The sequence below is a fragment of the Doryrhamphus excisus genome, chromosome 12 (assembly GCF_030265055.1).
Source record: "Doryrhamphus excisus isolate RoL2022-K1 chromosome 12, RoL_Dexc_1.0, whole genome shotgun sequence".
Lineage (NCBI taxonomy): Eukaryota > Metazoa > Chordata > Actinopteri > Syngnathiformes > Syngnathidae > Doryrhamphus > Doryrhamphus excisus.
The window spans coordinates 21,208,027-21,228,004 of NC_080477.1; the positions used below are offsets into that span (position 1 = coordinate 21,208,027).

Sequence of the window (19,978 nt, forward strand, 5' to 3'; positions counted from 1 at the left end):
ACTCACATTCATACCTATGGACAATTTGGAGTCGCTAATTAACCTAGCATGTTTTTTTTTTTTTGGAACATGCAAACTCCACACAGAGATGGCCGAGGGTGGAATTGAACTTGGGTCTCCTAGCTGTGAGGTCTGCGCGCTAACCACTCGACCACCGTGCAGCCCTTTTTTGTTATTATTATTAATATTCATTCATTTTCTATCGCTTATCCTCACGAGGGTGGCTGGGGGTGCTGGAGCCTATCCCAGCTGTCTTGAAGCAAGAGGCGGGGTACACCCTGGACTGGTGGCCGGCCAATCACAGGGCACATATAGACAAACAACCATTCACACTCACATTTATACCTATGGACAATTTGGAGTCGCTAATTAACCTAGCATGTTTTTGGAATGTGGGAGGAAACCGGAGTACCCGGAGAAAACCCACGCATGCACGGGGAGAACATGCAAACTCCACACAGAGATAGCCGAGGGTGGGATTGAACTTGGGTTTCCTAGCTGTGAGGCCTGCGTGCTAACCACTCAACCACCATGCAGCCTGCATGAGGAAATGTAGCTAGCTTTGAAAACACGCATTTTATTTACTGTACACAGTTCCAGTACATACCGGACTTAGTTCTTGATCACAGAGCTGTGGGTTGAAGGTAATCAGACGATGAAACGTAAACGCGACAAAGGAGCGACTAAAGCTTTGTAAAACACGTTACGTTATGCAGCTGCCGTGTTGAAAAGCTTTTCCATTCGCTTGAAAAAGACAAGAAAGCAGCTCCACTTGACACACGACCATAAATCCGCAAACAGGTTATGAAATTTAGCGGGGGTGGGGGTGGTGGTGGTGGGGGGGAGGTGAGTCTTCCCAAAAGTGGGATGACATCAGCTTCCAACCACGCTGCGTTGCGCTGCGCACGTTGGCGCGGCCCCACGCCGATACGGCTGGCTCGGCCCACTCACCCACACGCAGCCTGAAGCTGTTGAAGGAATGTCGGTTGATGCCGTCCAACTTGCCCATCAGAGCGATGGCGAACTCCACCATGATCCCGATCTGGGCCTGCTGGCGCTCCCTGTCCTGGAAGAGGCACGCAACATTCGGCATTTTAACATGAACAAAGTAGCTGAAAGGCTGCACTGCTATCATGCAGTTAGCTAACAGTTGGTATGCTAAGCGGCAAAAGTCCAAAGGCAATTCTTCAGTGTCCTTGCTTTAATGTATTATACCATTTTGACATCGTTAAAATAAAAAAATGCTAACAGCCCCTAGCAAGATGACACCTAGTGCTGAAAGTGCCAAAGGAGTTCCAGAGTGTCTTTACATCATGCCATGTTTACTGTATGTATTTGCATTTAGACATGCGTAAAATGGTAAAATGCTAATATGCTAACAGTTAGCATGCTAACACCCAACAAGATAGCACTTAGTATTGAAAGTGCAGAGGAAGTTGTAGAGTGTTATTCCATCATGTCATGTATCTATTTGCATTTAGACATGAGTAAAATGGTTAAAATGCTGACAGTTAGCATGCTAACACCTAGAAAAATAACACTTAATATTGAATGTGCCAAGGAACTTGTAGAGTGCTTTTACATTTTGTCATGTATGTATTTGCCTTTAGACATGAGTAAAAGGGCTAAAATGCTAACAGTTAGCATGCTAACACCTAGCAATATAACACTTAATACTGAATGTGCCAAAGAGTTGGAGTGCTTTTACGTCATGTCATGTATTTGCCTTTAGACATGAGTAAAATGGCTAAAATGCTAACAGTTAGCATGCTAACACTTAGCAATATAACATTTAGTACTGAACGTGCCAAAGAAGTTGGAGTGCTTTTACGTCATGTCATGTATGTATTTGCCTTTAGACATGAGTAAAATGGCTAAAATGCTAACAGTTAGCATGCTAACACCTAGCGAGATAGTACACTGAGTATTGAATGTCCCAAGGAAGTTGTAGTGTTTTTACATCATGCCATATATGTATTTGCATTTAGGCATGTGTAAAATGGCTAAAATGCTAACATGCTAACACTTAGCATGTTAAAATTTAACAAGATAGCACTTAGTTTTGAAAGTGCCAAGGACCTTGTAGTTTTTACATCATGTCATGTGTGTATTTGCCTTTAGACATGTGTAAAATGGCTAAAATACTAAGTTAGCATGCTAACACCTAGCAAGATAACCGTATTGAATGTGCCAAGGAAGTTGTCGAGTGTTTTGCCATGTGTTTTTACATGCCATGTATGTATTTGCATTTAGATGTGTAAAATGTCCAAAAAATGCTAACAGTTAGCACATTAGCATCTTAGCATGCTAGCATCCAGCAGGGTAGCTCCAAGTACCAAAAGCGCTCCTTACAGCATGCCGTGTATGTATTTGCACTTCTTGGGAGAACACAGTGGTACACGGTTAGCATTAGCATTAGCATTAAAGGTCCAGACACACAAAAGGTCGTGTTCATAGTAGAACCTACTAGAAGTTCATTTAAACTGTCTAAATTCCAGCATCAATAAACTGGAACGTCTGCCACTTGAAACAGTGGAAAACTCCCATTTTTCCGGAGCCAGCGCCGGTCCGCCCTCGGCGTGACCCCAGCGTCTACCCCACCTGATTGTTCTCCTGCCCGGGCGTCCCGCTGAGCCCGGCCGCCGCCATGTACGTGCTGCCAATTGTCTTGATCTTCTCCACGCCGCTGAACTTGGGCTTGGACAGCAGCTGCAGTGTTGATGACACCAGGAAGGTTAGCAAGCTGCTTCCATTTCATTTCTGCCTTTTGGAGGACCTTTCCGGTGCTTGGGTGGGAATGTTCCTCTCCGCTCACCTCGTCAAAGTCGGCAATGATTTCGTTGAGGAGTCGCAGGCATTCCAGACCTTCCTTGTTGATATCGCACTCGGTGTAGAACTCTTTGAAATCCGGCACTGAGGCGAACATCACGCACACGCAGTCGTATGACTTGTAGTAGAGGTCCTGTTCAAAAACATCAATCTGGCGTTCATTTCAAATGGGAATTTTTAGGCTGGAAAATGTGGAATTCTGTGAAAACCAGGATTTTTTTCCCCCAGTGTTGAAAAACAGGCTGAATGTTTGGAATTATGTTTCTTCATGTTGGAATGGTTTGAATCGGCTGAGAAATGTCTTTGGGAATTTTGGGACTGTGCAAAATAGCCTAAAACCTGAATGAGCGTTGGAATCCTTTGGGGAAAAATGCCATATTTTTCAATAAGAATTTCTGTAGAATTCTGGGAAAACATTTTAATTTTTGGAATGTTGAAGATAGATCACCTGAATGTTTTGAATGAGCTGAATGTCCTGGCTAGAATGGTTTGAATTGGAAGAACAATGTGGATTTTGGGTTGGGTTTGGAAAAATGAAGGAATTTTTGGAATGTGGAAAATTGTTAACCTGAATGTTTCAATACTGGAACGCTTTGAAAGCAAAGGAAAAGTGGGAAAATGAAATTAATTTCACAATGAGAATTCTGGCCTGGAAAAATGAGGAATTCTGTGAGAGCCGGAGTTTTTTGAATATGGATATATTGTTACCCTGAATGTTTTGATGCTGGAATGGTTTTAATGGGTTAAAAAACATGGGAAAATGCCATTCATTTCACAATAGGATTTTTCAGGCTGGAAAGATGAGGAATTCTATGAAAACCAGGAATTTTTCCCAAGTTGGAAGCTTGAATATGTTGAATTTTTTTTAATGCTGCAAGTGTGGGTAAATGACATTGATTTCACAATGAGAATTTTGGACTGGACAAATCAGGAGTTCTGTGAGAACCGGGAATTTTTGGAATGTGATTGAATGTTTTGATGGTGTAATGGTTTTAATGGGTAAAAAACATGGAAAAATGCCATTCATTCATCAAGCTTGAATGTGTTGAATTAGCTGAATGTTTTAATGCAGGAACACTGAGTCGGTGGAGAAATGTCGGAAAATGCATTTCATTTAAAATGGGAATTGGGCTAGAAAATGTGGAATTTTTTTAATGTTGACAAAAAGTTTTGAATTATTTAGCCGAATACGTTGACGTTGAAATGTTTTGAATCGGTTGAGAAATATGGATGTAGTAAGAATTCCTAAGATCAAACAGAAAAAAAGAAAATTTGGAATTCTGGGAAATTAAGAATTTTTGTGATATGAAGAATTGTTAACCTGAATGTTTTGATGATGGAATGGAATACAGTGACCAATACACTGGAATACATGTGTAGGTTAGGAAATGTACAAGTAAGAAGAATTCTTAAGGAAAATTGTCTTTGGAAAATGTGGAAATTCCGGCTCAGCAGGAATTTCGATGATGTGCAAAACGGCTAAATGTTGGTAATTTTTTTTAGCTAAAAATGTGTCCTTACTGAGGTGAATGTTTTCATATTGAAATAGTTTGACTCCGCGGCAAAATGTGAGTCATTTTCAACGGGAATGTTGTCTTCAGGAATGATCTTCATCCAGGTCTCACCTCGTTCTTTTTGTTCTCGCCGACAAAGAGCGAGGCCACGTGAGCCGGCAGCACGTTCTCCAGCAGAAGCCGGTTGAGGTTCTCCCGGGTCTCGATCTCGTCCTGCTCCGTGTGGTTCTTGTACTTGAGCAGGAAGTCCTGGCGGAAGCACGACTCGTTCTGTAGGGACACGACAAGGATGGGTTTGAAATAATAATAATAGTAGAAGAAGAAATAATAATAATAATAATAATAATAATAACGCAAGCAGAAGGCAGCACCTGCTGTGAGATGATGAGCATGGTGACCAGGAACAAGGTGATGTAGATGCAGCTCATCACCTGAGGGTGCTTCACCAGGCCGACCAGTCTCAGGATGGACTCATCTTCTATGCTGTGAGGAAATACTGCATGTTGGGATGCGGCCATATTTGACTTGAAATTTCTCTAATTTTCAATTTTCCGATATCGATCTCAGACGATACCAATATGTGTAACCTGGGTGCTGGAGCCTATCCCAGCTGTCTTCGACCGAGAGAGGCGGGGTACACCCTGGACTGGTGGCCAGCCAATCACAGGGCACATATAGACAAACAACCATTCACACTCACATTCATACCTATGGACAATTTCGCTAATTAACCTAGCATGTTTTTGGAATGTGGGAGGAAACCGGAATACCCGGAAAAAACACACCAATGCACACAGAGATGGCCGAGGGTGGGATTGAACCCTGGTTTCCTAGCTGTGAGGTCTTCACGCTAACCACTCGACCACCGTGCAGCCCGACATCCATATTTAATTCTTATAATATTTTGACTTTCTCGTACCTTTATAACTTTGATTTTAAATTACATTTTTTATTTGTTATTTAGTTGATTTCTCATAATATTACAACATTCTTAAATATTTCCATTTTATGCTACTAAAATGACATTATTTTTCCTTATTATATTGCAATGTTAAGCTTGTAAAATTATGGCCTTTTTGTCGTTAAATTAAAACTTGTTTTTCTTCATATTTTCTCCTTATTCTTATAAAATGACTGCTGTTATTGGTTGGTTGTTTTTTTTTAGTTTGTAGTTGAACTATATTTTATTAAAAAAAAATTTATTTAAAAATAAATAAAAAAAATCTGCTGCAGGCAGTGCTTTGGACAACCCTGATTTAATATGAGCATCCAATGACATAATGGGTACCATAGTAACTGTCAAAATCACTATATTGACAGTTACTATGGTACCCATTATGGCATTGTATGCTCATATCACCTCGTACTTCGGTACATGACTTAAATTAAATAAAATAAAATTAAAATTAATTAAATAATTTTTTTTATTTTTTATATTTATTTTTCTTACCTTTTTAAAATACAAAATAGCAGAATTAATGTGAAAAATATTTATTTATATATATATTTTTTTCTTACCTTTTTAAAATAAAAAATAGCAGAATTAATGTGAAAAATATTTATTTTTATTATTTTTTAATATTTATTTTTCTTACCTTTTTAAAATACAAAATATCAGAATTAATGTGAAAAATATTTATTTATATTTATTTTTTTATTTATTTTTCTTACCTTTTTAAAATAAAAAATAGCAGAATTAATGTGAAAAATATTTATTTTTATTATTTTTTTTATATTTATTTTTCTTACCTTTTTAAAATAAAAATAGCAGAATTAATGTGAAAAAATACAATTAAATTAAATTAAAACCATATTAGGAAAGCAGGAAGTGAACAAATGTAACAGTTACTGATTGTAAAAGTACCAGATGGAGGGGTAGGATTTAATAAGCTTTGCTTCTTCCTACTCCTTTTGGACATGTGGAACTGGGAACTGATTATGGGATGCACTCAATTGTAATCTGATGCATGTTCAAATGAAATAAAACCATTACCATTACCATATGTGGTCAATTAAAGGGCACACACCCCAGAATATGGACACCTATTACCTATATATATTGAACATTATTATTATTATACATATGGTATATACTACATGTACATTGTAATATTCCCAGTATGTGATGGTTCTGGAAGATCAACATCCAATAAGGTCGCTCACATTCAACAAATCACTTTAATCCTCCTCATGTGTGACTTTTCCACCACGTCAGTCGCCTCCTATTGCAGTATCAGACGAGCCTACAGTATATATTCTATGTATATATATATTATATCTAAATACACATTGAGTCCCCACCTGCTGCAGTTCCCGGCCCCAGGAATCTGAGCGTAGAGGACGCCGGCGTAGGCCACAAAGAGAGCCCTGTTGGTGCTGAGGATGATGACGTAGTACATGGTGGAGGCCAGGGTGAGGAAGAGCGCTTTGAGCTCCAAGCTGACCCGCAGGAAAACCCCGCAAGCCACCAGGGATAAGATGCAGCAGTACACGGAGTACTACGTGGGAGACAGAGAGAGGCTGCGTATTACTATGGACCTGACATGACATATGGAGTAGATTAGTAACTATTAAAAATGGATGAGATTGAATAGGAAATGAGTTTGATGTCCAATTATATTACATTTGCATATAATATTAATGAAAAACATGAGAAAAAATATATATTCAATTGTGAACAAATTAAAAAATAAACACAAACAAATATTGTTTGCCTAAGTATGCATGCCTATTAGTATAAATACTCCAATTAGTACTTCTATTCAATTAACTGCAGTCTCGTATGGACCCTGGGGGTGTATGCACTTTAAAATGTTGTTTGTATGTATATGTATATATATACACATATATTAATATATGTGTATATATATATATATATATATATATATACATAATAAATATTTAAAAAATATAAAATAAATATAAATAAATATTTTTCACATTAATTCTGCTATTTTTTATTTTAAAAAGGTAAGAAAAAAATAAATAAAATAAATAGAAAAAAATAGAAATAATAAATATAAATAAAATTAAATATTTTCCCATTAATTCTATTTTTTATTTTAAAAATGTAAGAAAAATAAATATAAAAAAAATATATATAAATATTTTTCACATGAATTCTGCTATTTTTTAATTTAAAAAGGTCAGAAAAATAAATACAAATAATAAAAATAAATAAAAATAAATATTTTTCACATTAATTCTGCAATTTATATTTTAAAAAGGTAAGAAAAATAAATATAAACAATAATAAATATGAATAAAAATAAATATTTTCCCATTAATTCTATTTTTTATTTTAAAAAGGTAAGAAAAATATAAGAAATAAAAATAAACATTTTTCCCATTAATTCTGCTATTTGTTATTTTAAAAAGGTAAGAAAAATAAATAAGAAATAAAAATAATAAAAATAAATATAAATAAAAATATTTTCCCATTAATTCTGCTATTTTTTAATTTCAAAAGGTAAAAAAAAGTAAATATAAAAAATAAAAATAATAAATATAAATATAAATAAATATTTTCCCATTAATTCTGCTATTTTTTATTTTAAAAGGGTAAGAAAAATAAATATAAAAATAATAAAATTAAACATAAATAAAAATGAATATTTTTCACATTAATTCTGTTATTTTTTATTTTAAAAAGGTACCAAAAATAGCATGAAAACGTCCTCACAGGCAGATAGAAGAGTCCTTCCTGTAGGCCCACTTCATGGGAACCATTTGCGTGCCCAAGGTCCAGAACATCGCTGGAACATTCCGGCAAACGTGTCTGAACGAAGCACTGAATCGTGGCGGCATTGTGGGAAAAAATCCGAGAGGAAAAAAAAGTTGTAAATGTGCGATGTCGCTTTAAGGAGATGAAAGGGCGGCTTCTTTACCAGGTTGAAGATTGCCAAGATTATAATAACCGCAGTGGCGACGGCGGCCAGCGGGAGGCGCACACATGGCTTCTTCACCACCGACTCCGAGACGGCAGCCAGCCACTGGCAATTGGACAGCTTCTCTGGAAAAAGACGCTACACAAACACATAAATACATTTTTTTTAAAAACAAGATGGCGCATAACAACATGCGTCATATTCATCTGCACACCAGGAATCTGTAAGGACCGACCGAGTCACGAGGTTAGCTATAGAAAGATTCAGGGCATGGCTTCCAGAATGTCTTTCTATTCTAACACTGGCTAATTTTAGCATAGGACTTCCACTGAGGTATCGTCCTACTAACCGCATATAAGACGCTCTCTAGGCAAAAAGACAGGTTGTCGTATATTATAGGTGTAGAAATGTATACGTGTAAACATATTTACAATGGCGTGAAAATGCAATTTTATATGTTGTCATTTTTTCCAAAAACTCAAAGACGTCGGCTTATATTCGGCTTCTGAAGGGTTATACATGCAAATCAACAGGGAACCCGACACAACTAGTAAACGTGGTTTTTTTTTCAATTTGTTTTTAATTTTGTTTCACAAAATATTTTTTTCCACAAAACTGGTCCCGAAAAAAGTTGTGTTGTCTTATATTCGGGGTAGAGATGTTTGTACATGCAAATCAATGAGTGGGTCCACACACCTTCAAAACAGTTTTTTTTTTAAATCTCAAATTGTCTTTGATTTTGTCTCATACAATTTAAAAAAAACAGGCATTGAAAATGTTTGTCTTATATTCGAGGTCAAGAAATTTCTACATGAAAACCAACAGGTGGCACCAGGAGAGTTAGAAACCGATTTGACAACATAATTTTTTAAATCAAAATGTCTTTGAGTGTGTATTATTAAGTATTTCTTCAGAAACTGTCTTTCAAAAAGGATGCGTCTTATATTCGGGGTCTGAAATGTGTACATGCAAAACAACAGATGGCTTCAAATAAAGTGAAAACATGGTTTTGACATCAAATTGTCTTTGATTTTGTCTCATACAATTTTTTAAAAAACAGGCTTTGAAAATGTTTGTCTTATATTCGAGGTCAAGAAATTTCTACATGAAAACCAACAGTTGGCACCAAGGGGGTTGGAAATCAATGACTTCAAATGTGATTTTTTTTAAAAGATGTTTTTCCCAAAATGGGGTATTGAAAAACATGTGTCTTATATTCGGAGTCTGAAATGTGTACATGCAGAGAAACAGATGGTTCCAAATACAGTGAAAACATGGTTTTGATATCAAATTGTCTTTGATTTTGTCTTAGTAAATATTTATTCCAAAAAAACGAGTCTTAAAAAAAGATGTCTTATATTCGGGTTCAACAGATTTATACATAGAAACCAACAGTTGGCTTGAAATGACTTCAAATGTGATTTTTCATTTTTTAAAGAATAAATGTGTCTTAAAAAGATGTCTTGCCCAAAAATGGATGTTGAAAAAGATGTGTCTTATGTTTGGGGTTTAAGAGTTCATGCATGCAAACCAACAGGTGGCTCTAAAAATACTTCAAAACATGATTTTTTGTCATTTTTTAAAGAGTAAATTTGTTTTAAAAAAAATATGTTTTTCCCCAAAAGGGGTATTGAAAAAGATGTGTCTTATATTTGGGGTTTAAGAGTTCATGCATGCAAACCAACAGGTGGCTCTAAAATTACTTCAAAACATGATTTTTTGTCATTTTTTAAAGAGTAAATTTGTTTTAAAAAAAATATGTTTTTCCCAAAAAGGGGTATTGAAAAAGATGTGTCTTATATTCGGAGTCTAAATTGTGTGCATAAAGAGCAACAGATGGCTCCAAATACAGCGAAAACATGGTTTTGATATCAAATTGTCTTTGATTTTGTCTTAGTAAATATTTCTTCCAAAAAAACAAGTCTTAAAAAAAGATGTCTTATATTCGGGATCAACAGATTTATACATAGAAACCAACAGTTGGCTCGAAATGACTTCAAATGTGATTTTAAATTTTTTTTTAAAGAATAAATTTGTCATAAAAAGATGTCTTTCCCAGAAATGGATGTTGAAAAAGGTGTCTTATATTTGGGGTTTAAGGGTTCATGTATGCAAACCAACAGTCGGCTCTAAAAATACTTCAAAACGTGATTTTTTTTTCATTTTTTAAAAAGTAAATTTGTTTTTAAAAATATGTTTTTCCCAAAAATGGATGTTGAAAAGGGTGTCTTATATTCGGGGTTAAGGGGTTCATGTATGCAAACCAACAAGTTTAAAAATAATAATAATAAATTAAAAAATAATAAATAAATAAAAATAATAAATTAAAAATTAATAAATGTATTCATTATATTTTATTTATTTTATTGATTGTAATAATAATGAAATAATAAATAAATATAATTTAAAAAATATTTTTTTTATCATATCATCATTGATTTTGTCTTAGTGAATATTTCTTTAAAAAAGAAAGAGTCTTCAAAAAATATGTCTTATATTCAGGATCAACATATTTATACATAGAAACCAACAGTTGGCTTGAAATGACTTCAAATGTGTTATTTTTAATTTTTTTTTATGAATAAATGTGTTTTTAAAAGATGTCTTTCCCAGAAATGGATGTTGAAAAAGGTGTCTTATATTCGGGGTTTAAGGGTTCATGTATGCAAACCAACAAGTGGCTCTAAAAAATAAAAAAATTAAAAAAATTAAAAAAAAATTTTTTTTAATTAAAAAATTAAAAAATTAAAAAATTAAAAAATTAAAAAATTAAAAAAATAATAAATTAAAAAATTAAAAAATTAAAAAAATAATAAATTAAAAAATTAAAAAATTAATTTATTATAATAATAATTACATAATACATAAATAAATATAATTAAATTTTTTTTTTATCATATCGTCATTGATTTTGTCTTAAAAAAATATTCCTTCCAAAAACAGGCCTTGACGAGGAGGGTTGTTCTCTATTGGGGGCCAGCAAGACCCATGATATAGTTTGTTGTTATCCCCTCCCTGCTAAGAAAGGGTTAGCAAACCAGCTCTGCAAATGTTAATGGAAGCTTTCAACACTGACCTGTAAGTGACCAGCAAAGCAGATGGCCAGGGTCAACAGCAGGACACACGCCAACGCTCCAAACGTTATTCCTAATATCTGTCGGCTGAGGGGGTTTCATGAAAGGACCAGGTGTGTCGGCATCGAACACTGTAGCAGCATACTGTAACGTATATATGAATGAATGCTCCAAAAAAAAAAACACGCATACTCACTCCTTCGTGACAAACATCTGGATGAGAAAGATGCAGAGGAAGATGAAGGTGGCACAGCCGACGTAGTGCTTGAACATGGGCAGATCCAGCGCTCGGTACTTTGAGAACAGCAACACAAAAATATTGGAATCGGCACAATTGGGAATGCCTTCAATGAGGAAGTCACCTGTTTTTCCAGATCTTTCTTCGGAAACCATATAGCTAAACTCCCGCTCTCCTCCGATTTATACCATTGCCTGTAAAATTTAAAAATATTAGACCCCCCCTGAAACGGACTTTATTGTGCATATTTGCTTCCTCCAAAAGTGGACTTACTTGCTGCTGAGCTCGTCTATGGTCGTCGTCATCTCGTTGTGCAGCTCCTCATCAAAGCGACTCTTCTGGGATTTGTTCCTACGCCGGAAATGCACACGACACATGGATGACTTCCAACACACGCCAATCGTGAGGATATGCTTCAGAATTTGCTTGGTGGGCAACAAGATTCATGGATTTTACGCATATTATTATTATTATTATTATTATTATTATTAGTGAGGAGTAAAATAAGAGAAGATGCCAGGGAGAGAAGATACATAAGAAGGAGTTAAACCAGGGGTGGGCAAACTTTTTGACTCGCGGGCCGCATTGATTTAACATGCGGGGGGGGGGGGGGGGGGGGGGGGGGGGCAGACTATACGTATATTTTACACGTAACAGTCCACCTGATATTATTGTATCTGTAAAAGTGTCATCCAATCTGCTATTATTATTTATTATTTTATATTTATATTTAAATATTTTATATTTAAATATTTTATATTTAAATATTTTATATTTAAATATAAAATATTTAAATATAAAATATTTAAATATTTTAATTTTTATTATTATTATTATTATTATTATTATTATTGTGTCCCTTTTTTCAGGAGCACTTTGTAAACAACAGACCACGTCAAATAACAAAATTGATACAACCATCAAAAGGTTGGCTCAAGCCATGATGCCAGTTCGTATGTTGAGTTTAAATGAAATACTTTGGAAAGAACGGACGGGCCGTATTCAAACACTTGGCGGGCCGGATGTGGCCCCCGGGCCGTAGTTTGCCCACCCCTGAGTTAAACGGATGTTAGATGAGCTTTGGTCGGGAGTGTCTCTTCTGTTTCGGAAAACCCCGACTCTATCTAGCAGGAAGGAAGCCCTCGCACAGATGCACGCAGCAGATACATACCCCCCCCCACATTGTCCCCCCCACCCCACCCGTTCCGTGTTAACAGGATGATAATAAAGACAACACATGCTAGCCTCGTAAAACGGGAGCACATTGAGCAAGAACTGCAGTACACCTGCTAGGGTTAGTTAGTAGTAGTTAGACCAATTAGTAGTAGTAGTAGTAGTAGTTGTAGTACTCAACCAGGAAGTAAGGAAGTATTTCCATATACAGTGATACGTTCAGCAAGCATTTTTAGGGACAGTACTATAAAAAAAAGTACACATGGATGTACTGTGGGGTAGTCAGTGTGCAACTTGGATAACAGTATGGAGTCACCAAGACGCAGTCATGGTCCGGGGCTGCACGAGTGCTGCCGACAGTGGGTGAGCTGCGGTGCATCAAGGCATAAACGTGAATCCCAACATGTGCTATGGCAATTTGAAGCTTTTGGGGCTACAGTCAAACATGGTGTTATGGTCTGGGGCTGCACGAGTGCTGCCGACAGTGGGTGAGCTGCGGTGCATCAAGGCATAAACCTGAATCCCAACATGTGCTATGGCAGGGTGAAGCTTTTGGGGCTACAGTCAAACATGGCGTTATGGTCTGGGGCTGCACGAGTGCTGCCGACAGTGGGTGAGCTGCGGTGCATCAAGGCATAAACATGAATCCCAACATGTGCTATGGCAGGGTGAAGCTTTTGGGGCTACAGTCAAACATGGCGTTATGGTCCGGGGCTGCACGAGTGCTGCCGACAGTGGGTGAGCTGCGGTGCATCAAGGCATAAACATGAATCCCAACATGTGCTATGGCAGGGTGAGGCTTTTGGGGCTACAGTCAAACATGGTGTTATGGTCTGGGGCTGCACGAGTGCTGCCGACAGTGGGTGAGCTGCGGTGCATCAAGGCATAAACGTGAATCCCAACATGTGCTATGGCAGGGTGAAGCTTTTGGGGCTACAGTCAAACATGGCGTTATGGTCCGGGGCTGCACGAGTGCTGCCGAAGGTGGGTGAGCTGCGGTGCATCAAGGCATAATCATGAATCCCAACATGTGCTATGGCAGGGTGAAGCTTTTGGGGCTACGGTCAAACATGGTGTTATGGTCCGGGGCTGCACGAGTGCTGCCGACAGTGGGTGAGCTGCGGTGCATCAAGGCATAAACATGAATCCCAACATGTGCGCTGGCAGGGTGAAACTTTTGGGGCTACAGTCAAACATGGCGTTATGGTCCGGGGCTGCACGAGTGCTGCCGACAGTGGGTGAGCTGCGGTGCATCAAGGCATAAACATGAATCCCAACATGTGCTATGGCAGGGTGAAGCTTTTGGGGCTACAGTCAAACATGGCGTTATGGTCCGGGGCTGCACGAGTGCTGCCGACAGTGGGTGAGCTGCGGTGCATCAAGGCATAAACATGAATCCCAACATGTGCTATGGCAGGGTGAAGCTTTTGGGGCTACGGTCAAACATGGCGTTATGGTCTGGGGCTGCACGAGTGCTGCCGACAGTGGGTGAGCTGCGGTGCATCAAGGCATAAACATGAATCCCAACATGTGCTATGGCAGGGTGAAGCTTTTGGGGATACGGTCAAACATGGCGTTATGGTCCGGGGCTGCACGAGTGCTGCCGACAGTGGGTGAGCTGCGGTGCATCAAGGCATAAACATGAATCCCAACATGTGCTATGGCAGGGTGAAGCTTTTGGGGCTACGGTCAAACATGGCGTTATGGTCCGGGGCTGCACGAGTGCTGCCGACAGTGGGTGAGCTGCGGTGCATCAAGGCATAAACATGAATCCCAACATGTGCTATGGCAATTTGAAGCTTTTGGGGCTACAGTCAAACATGGTGTTATGGTCCGGGGCTGCACGTGTGCTGCACGAGTACTTCAAAACATGATTTTTTTTTCATTTTTTAAAGAGTAAATTTGTTTTTAAAAATATGTTTTTTCCCAAAAATGGATGTTGAAAAAGATGTGTCTTATATTCAGGGTTTAGGGGTTCATGTATGCAAACCAACAGTCGGCTCTAAAAATACTTCAAAACATGATTTATTTTTCATTTTTTTAAAGAGTAAATTTGTTTTTAAAAATATGTTTTTTCCCAAAAATGGATGTTGAAAAAGGTGTCTTATATTCGGGGTTTAAGAGTTCATGTATGCAAACCAACAGGTGGCTCTAAAAATACATCAAAACTTGTAAACTCGTGTATTGTCGACAGTCAAGTGCCAGTAGAACAATCTGTCCCTGCATGAGTGCTGCCTGCTGCGGTTCATTGAGGGAAAACATTCCAACATGTACTCATCATGGAGACTGGGCAATGCTAAAGTCTCCCTTGTGTCTCCATAACATTATCCGTGTGTCGACTCCTTTTCAATGCCTACCGCTGTCCAAGCTGTATTACGACTCCAAGTGTACTTTCTATAATACTGTACCTTGAGAACGTCCAATAGAAATGCTTGAAAAATGACCAAGGTCGAACGCCTTGCAGGACTCACTTATAGCTGCTGAACGAAGGGGCAGGCGAGGTGACCCTCTCGTCTACAGACTCATCAAAGCTGCCATAAAAGTCCAACGGTCAGGACACAAACACACAAAGTCATCACAACACAGCATCGCGTCAACTGCGACGACAAAAACAATAATTGACATTAAAATATCTACTTATGTAATATCGCCGTACAGGAAGATAAGTCGATTCAAATGAGGCGGAACGCTTCATCGAAGACGCCTTTGTCCTGCACTTGATGGATTTTTAAAGGTGAAAAGGCGAAGGATTAATAGGCTGTGAAATATTGTGATTGCTGAGCAACACGTCGTTACTCGAGCCTGCTGAGCCGTATTCTTTATTTACGACGCAGTTCACATGAAGTATGCGCTACTACGAAGTACACCGTCAAAGTAGTCGCCAAATAAGGGGCGCTTAGCTGCCAGCTCACATCGTTTTTTTTTTGTTTTTTTTGTTTTACCTCTCAGGGATCTTGGAGCTGGGTGCTGTCCGCAACGGGATGTCCTGTAAAAAAAATAACAACAAAAAAGAAGAATGAAAACCTAAAAGCAGAGCACTCTTGTTATATATTAATGATCTTTGACTTGTGTTCTATTGTAGCCGATTCTCAAAAACTGCAAAGCATCCCTGTCATATAGGGGTTAACTAGCGGGCCTTAAAAACAGCAAGAGTGTGTCTGTCATGTTGAGGATCTTTGACTAGTGTTTTTACAGTAGGTTCTCAAAAACAGCAGAGCACTGAAAAGCATTTTTGCCACAGATCTTTAAAAACAGCAGAGCCCACCTGTCATAGACAATCTTTGACTGAATTTTTGATCTTTGACTGAATTTTTTTGGAGTAAAAACAGCACAACCTTCCTGCCACAAAATATTTTTTACTCACATTTTATTGTCAGTAGATCCTTAAAAACAGCAAAATGCTCCTGTTTTGTACATTTTTGACGAGCAATATTTTTCACTCACATTTTATTGTCAGTAGGTCCTTAAAAACAGCAACAGTGTGTCATATTGAGGATCTTTGACTAGTGTTTTTACAGTAGGTTCTTAAAAACAGCAGAGCACCGAAAAGCATTTTTGCAGCAGATCCTTAAAAACAGCAGAGCCCACCTGTCATAGACAATCTTTGACTGAATTTTTGATCTTTGACTGAATTTTTTGGAGTAAAAACAGCACAGCCTTCCTACCACAAAATATTTTTTACTGACATTTTAGGTCCTTAAAACAGCAAAACGCTCCTGTTTTGTATATTTTTGATGAGCAATATTTTTCACTCACATTTTATTGTCAGTAGGTCCTTATTTTGAATTTTTGGAGTAAAAACGGCACAACCTTCCTGCCACAAAATATTTTTTACTCACATTTTATTGTCAGTAGATCCTTAAAAACAGCAAAATGCTCCTGTTTTGTACATTTTTGACTAGCAATATTTTTCACTCACATTTTATTGTCAGTAGGTCCTTAAAAACAGCAGTGTGTGTCTGTCATGTTGAGGATCTTTGACTAGTGTTTTTACAGTAGGTTATCAAAAACAGCAGAGCACTGAAAAGCATTTTTGCCGCAGATCCTTAAAAACAGCAGAGCCCACCTGTCATAGACAATCTTTGAATGAATTTTTGGAGTTAAAACAGCACAGCCTTCCTACCACAAGATATTTTCACTGACATTTTATTGTCAGTAGGTCCTTAAAAACAGCAAAATGCTCCTGTTTTGTACATTTTTGACGAGCAATATTTTTCACTCACATTTTATTGTCAGTAGGTCCTTAAAAACAGCAACAGTGTGTCTGTCATATTGAGGATCTTTGACTAGTGTTTTTACAGTAGGTTCTTAAAAACAGCAGAGCACCGAAAAGCATTTTTGCAGCAGATCCTTAAAAACAGCAGAGCCCACCTGTCATAGACAATCTTTGACTGAATTTTTGATCTTTGACTGAATTTTTGGAGTAAAAACAGCACAGCCTTCCTACCACAAAATATTTTTTACTGACATTTTAGGTCCTTAAAACAGCAAAACGCTCCTGTTTTGTATATTTTTGACTAGCAATATTTTTCACTCACATTTTATTGTCAGTAGGTCCTTAAAAACAGCAGAGTGTGTCTGTAATATTGAGGATCTTTGACTCGTGTTTTTACAGTAGGTTCTCAAAAACAGCAGAGCACTGAAAAGCATTTTTGCCACAGATCCTTAAAAACAGCAGAGCCCACCTGTCATAGATAATCTTTGACTGAATTTTTGATCTTTGACTGAATTTTTTGGAGTAAAAACAGCACAGCCTTCCTGCCACAAAATATTTTTTACTCACATTTTATTGTCAGTAGATCCTTAAAAACAGCAAAACGCTCCTGTTTTGTACATTTTTGACTAGCAATATTTTTCACTCACATTTTATTGTCAGTAGGTCCTTAAAAACAGCAGTGTGTGTCTGTCATGTTGAGGATCTTTGACTAGTGTTTTTACAGTAGGTTCTTAAAAACAGCAGAGCACTGAAAAGCATTTTTGAAGCAGATCCTTAAAAACAGCAAGCCCACCTGCCATAGACAATCTTTGACTGAATTTTTGGAGTAAAAACAGCACAGCCTTCCTGCCACAAAATATTTTTTACTGACATTTTATTGTCAGTAGGTCCTTAAAAACAGCACAACGCTCCTGTTTTGTACATTTTTGACGAGCAATATTTTTCACTCACATTTTATTGTCAGTAGATCCTTAAAAACAGCAAGAGTGTGTCTCTAAAAACAGCAGAGCACTGAAAAACATTTTTGCCGCAGATCCTTAAAAACAGCAGAGCCCACCTGTCATAGACAATCTTTGACTGAATTTTTGGAGTAAAAAGAGCACAGCCTTCCTGACACATGAACAATCTTTGATCAGTGTTTGTGCAGTAGGTGCTTAAAAACTGCAGAGCGCTCTTGTTTTGTAGCTCTGGCATTTTTACAGCAAAGCACTCCTGTCATATGAAGGATCTTTGAGTGGTGTAAGTGACTGAACTTTATGACTTTATTTTTGATTACTTTTGATGTGGTAAAGCCGAGTTGGATTTCCCTGCCACACAAACTCAAACAATGCAAATGGATTCCTCGATTGACCCCTTTATCCAGATTCTCACCAAAATCCAATGGATTCTGTCCAGGTTCGTTATGTTAATTGGCCAATTATTTAATGTACTACGACAAAGACTTCCTGTGAGACTTCATCTTACCTTGCAGAGTGACTTGCCATTGACCAAGGGGTCCGAGCTGAACCCCTCTCTGCTCTGGAGGTGGGCGAAGGGTTTGACGGCCCCCCAGGACTCCAGGTACCGGGTCATACGCACGGACGCCCGCATCTTCAGACCGTCATTCACTCGAGGCTTAGGAGCGCTGCGGCCGCTCTGCGTCGGATCCTTCGACTTACGACATATCAACATATGTTATGTTCACGCTTAACGTTTTCCACACACCCACTCCCACACCCAGTACTTTGAAATCCATATTCTGTCAAGTGCTACACAACAAGCCTCAGTTCGGGGGTTCCAACTCACCCGGGGGTCAATAACCAGATACGTTGTGACGTTCAGCTCCTTCAGGTAGGCATCCCGGAGGTGCCCGTTGCCCTCTTCCACTTCGTAGGCCTTGTTCAAGTGCTTCAGAGTGGCCTCCGTGATGTGGACACGTCTGGCCGGGACACAGGGATTGGATATTAAAATAATCATGTGGGTTTTTTTTTTTGTTCCACTCTAATTGAGGATGGTCGGTAATTACTAACGGCAGTGTCGACATTTAGAGAAGAAGATGGCATCACAACAAATAATTCAACCGTTGTGTTTAGACCGGAGCTTTTCAACTAGTCGTCTTGTTTATGATGTCAATGTAAGATCAATAATAGTCAAAGATCCTCTATATAAAAAAAAGATCCTCTATATGACCGGAGCTCGGTTTTTAAGGACCGACTGCATAAGCACATGTCAAAGATCCTCTATTTGTCAGGAACACTGCTTTTCTTTTTTTAGATCTACTGCCCAGTCACTCGTCAAAGATCCTCTATATGTGAGGAACACTGATTTTCTTTTTTTTTATTAGATGTACTTTCCAGTCAGTTGTCAAAGATCCTCTATATGTGAGGAACACTGCTTTTCCTTTTTTTTAGATCTACTGCCCAGTCACTCGTCAAAGATCCTCTATATGTGAGGAACACTGATTTTCTTTTTTTTTTATTAGATGTACTTCCCAGTCAGTTGTCAAAGATCCTCTATATGAGAAGAACACTGCTTTTCTTTTTTTTAGATCCACTGCCCAGTCACTCGTCAAAGATCCTCTATATGTGAGGAACACTGATTTTCTTTTTTTTTTTTAATTAGATGTACTTCCCAGTCAATCGTCAAAGATCCTCTATATGTGAGGAACACTGCTTTTCTTTTTTTTTAGATCTACTGCCCAGTCACTCGTCAAAGATCCTCTATATGTGAGGAACACTGGTTTTCTTTTTTTTTTTTTATTAGATGTACTTCCCAGTCAGTTGTCAAAGATCCTCTATATGAGAAGAACACTGCTTTTCTTTTTTTTAGATCCACTGCCCAGTCACTCGTCAAAGATCCTCTATATGTGAGGAACACTGATTTTCTTTTTTTTTTTTAATTAGATGTACTTCCCAGTCAATCGTCAAAGATCCTCTATATGTGAGGAACACTGCTTTTCTTTTTTTTTAGATCTACTGCCCAGTCACTCGTCAAAGATCCTCTATATGTGAGGAACACTGGTTTTCTTTTTTTTTTTTTATTAGATGTACTTCCCAGTCAGTTGTCAA

General features: G+C 37.8%; 1 protein-coding gene across 1 annotated transcript in view; it reads right to left on the reverse strand.

The window, feature by feature from the left end:
* LOC131139541 (adenylate cyclase type 2-like) overlaps window positions 1–19,978 on the reverse strand; it is a 33,080-nt gene that overhangs the window by 4,141 nt on the left and 8,961 nt on the right. Inside the window, exons 6-21 of the mRNA XM_058089238.1 lie at window positions 18,717–18,849; window positions 18,396–18,584; window positions 15,658–15,701; window positions 15,187–15,246; window positions 11,816–11,893; window positions 11,667–11,736; window positions 11,501–11,598; window positions 11,307–11,391; window positions 8,231–8,368; window positions 8,026–8,133; window positions 6,645–6,841; window positions 4,715–4,826; window positions 4,455–4,613; window positions 2,816–2,962; window positions 2,602–2,709; window positions 952–1,066 (exon numbers count right to left, since the gene is read on the reverse strand). Coding sequence (XP_057945221.1) covers window positions 952–1,066; window positions 2,602–2,709; window positions 2,816–2,962; window positions 4,455–4,613; window positions 4,715–4,826; window positions 6,645–6,841; window positions 8,026–8,133; window positions 8,231–8,368; window positions 11,307–11,391; window positions 11,501–11,598; window positions 11,667–11,736; window positions 11,816–11,893; window positions 15,187–15,246; window positions 15,658–15,701; window positions 18,396–18,584; window positions 18,717–18,849 — 1,841 coding nt within the window. The remainder of the gene's footprint in view (window positions 1–951; window positions 1,067–2,601; window positions 2,710–2,815; window positions 2,963–4,454; window positions 4,614–4,714; window positions 4,827–6,644; window positions 6,842–8,025; window positions 8,134–8,230; window positions 8,369–11,306; window positions 11,392–11,500; window positions 11,599–11,666; window positions 11,737–11,815; window positions 11,894–15,186; window positions 15,247–15,657; window positions 15,702–18,395; window positions 18,585–18,716; window positions 18,850–19,978) is intronic.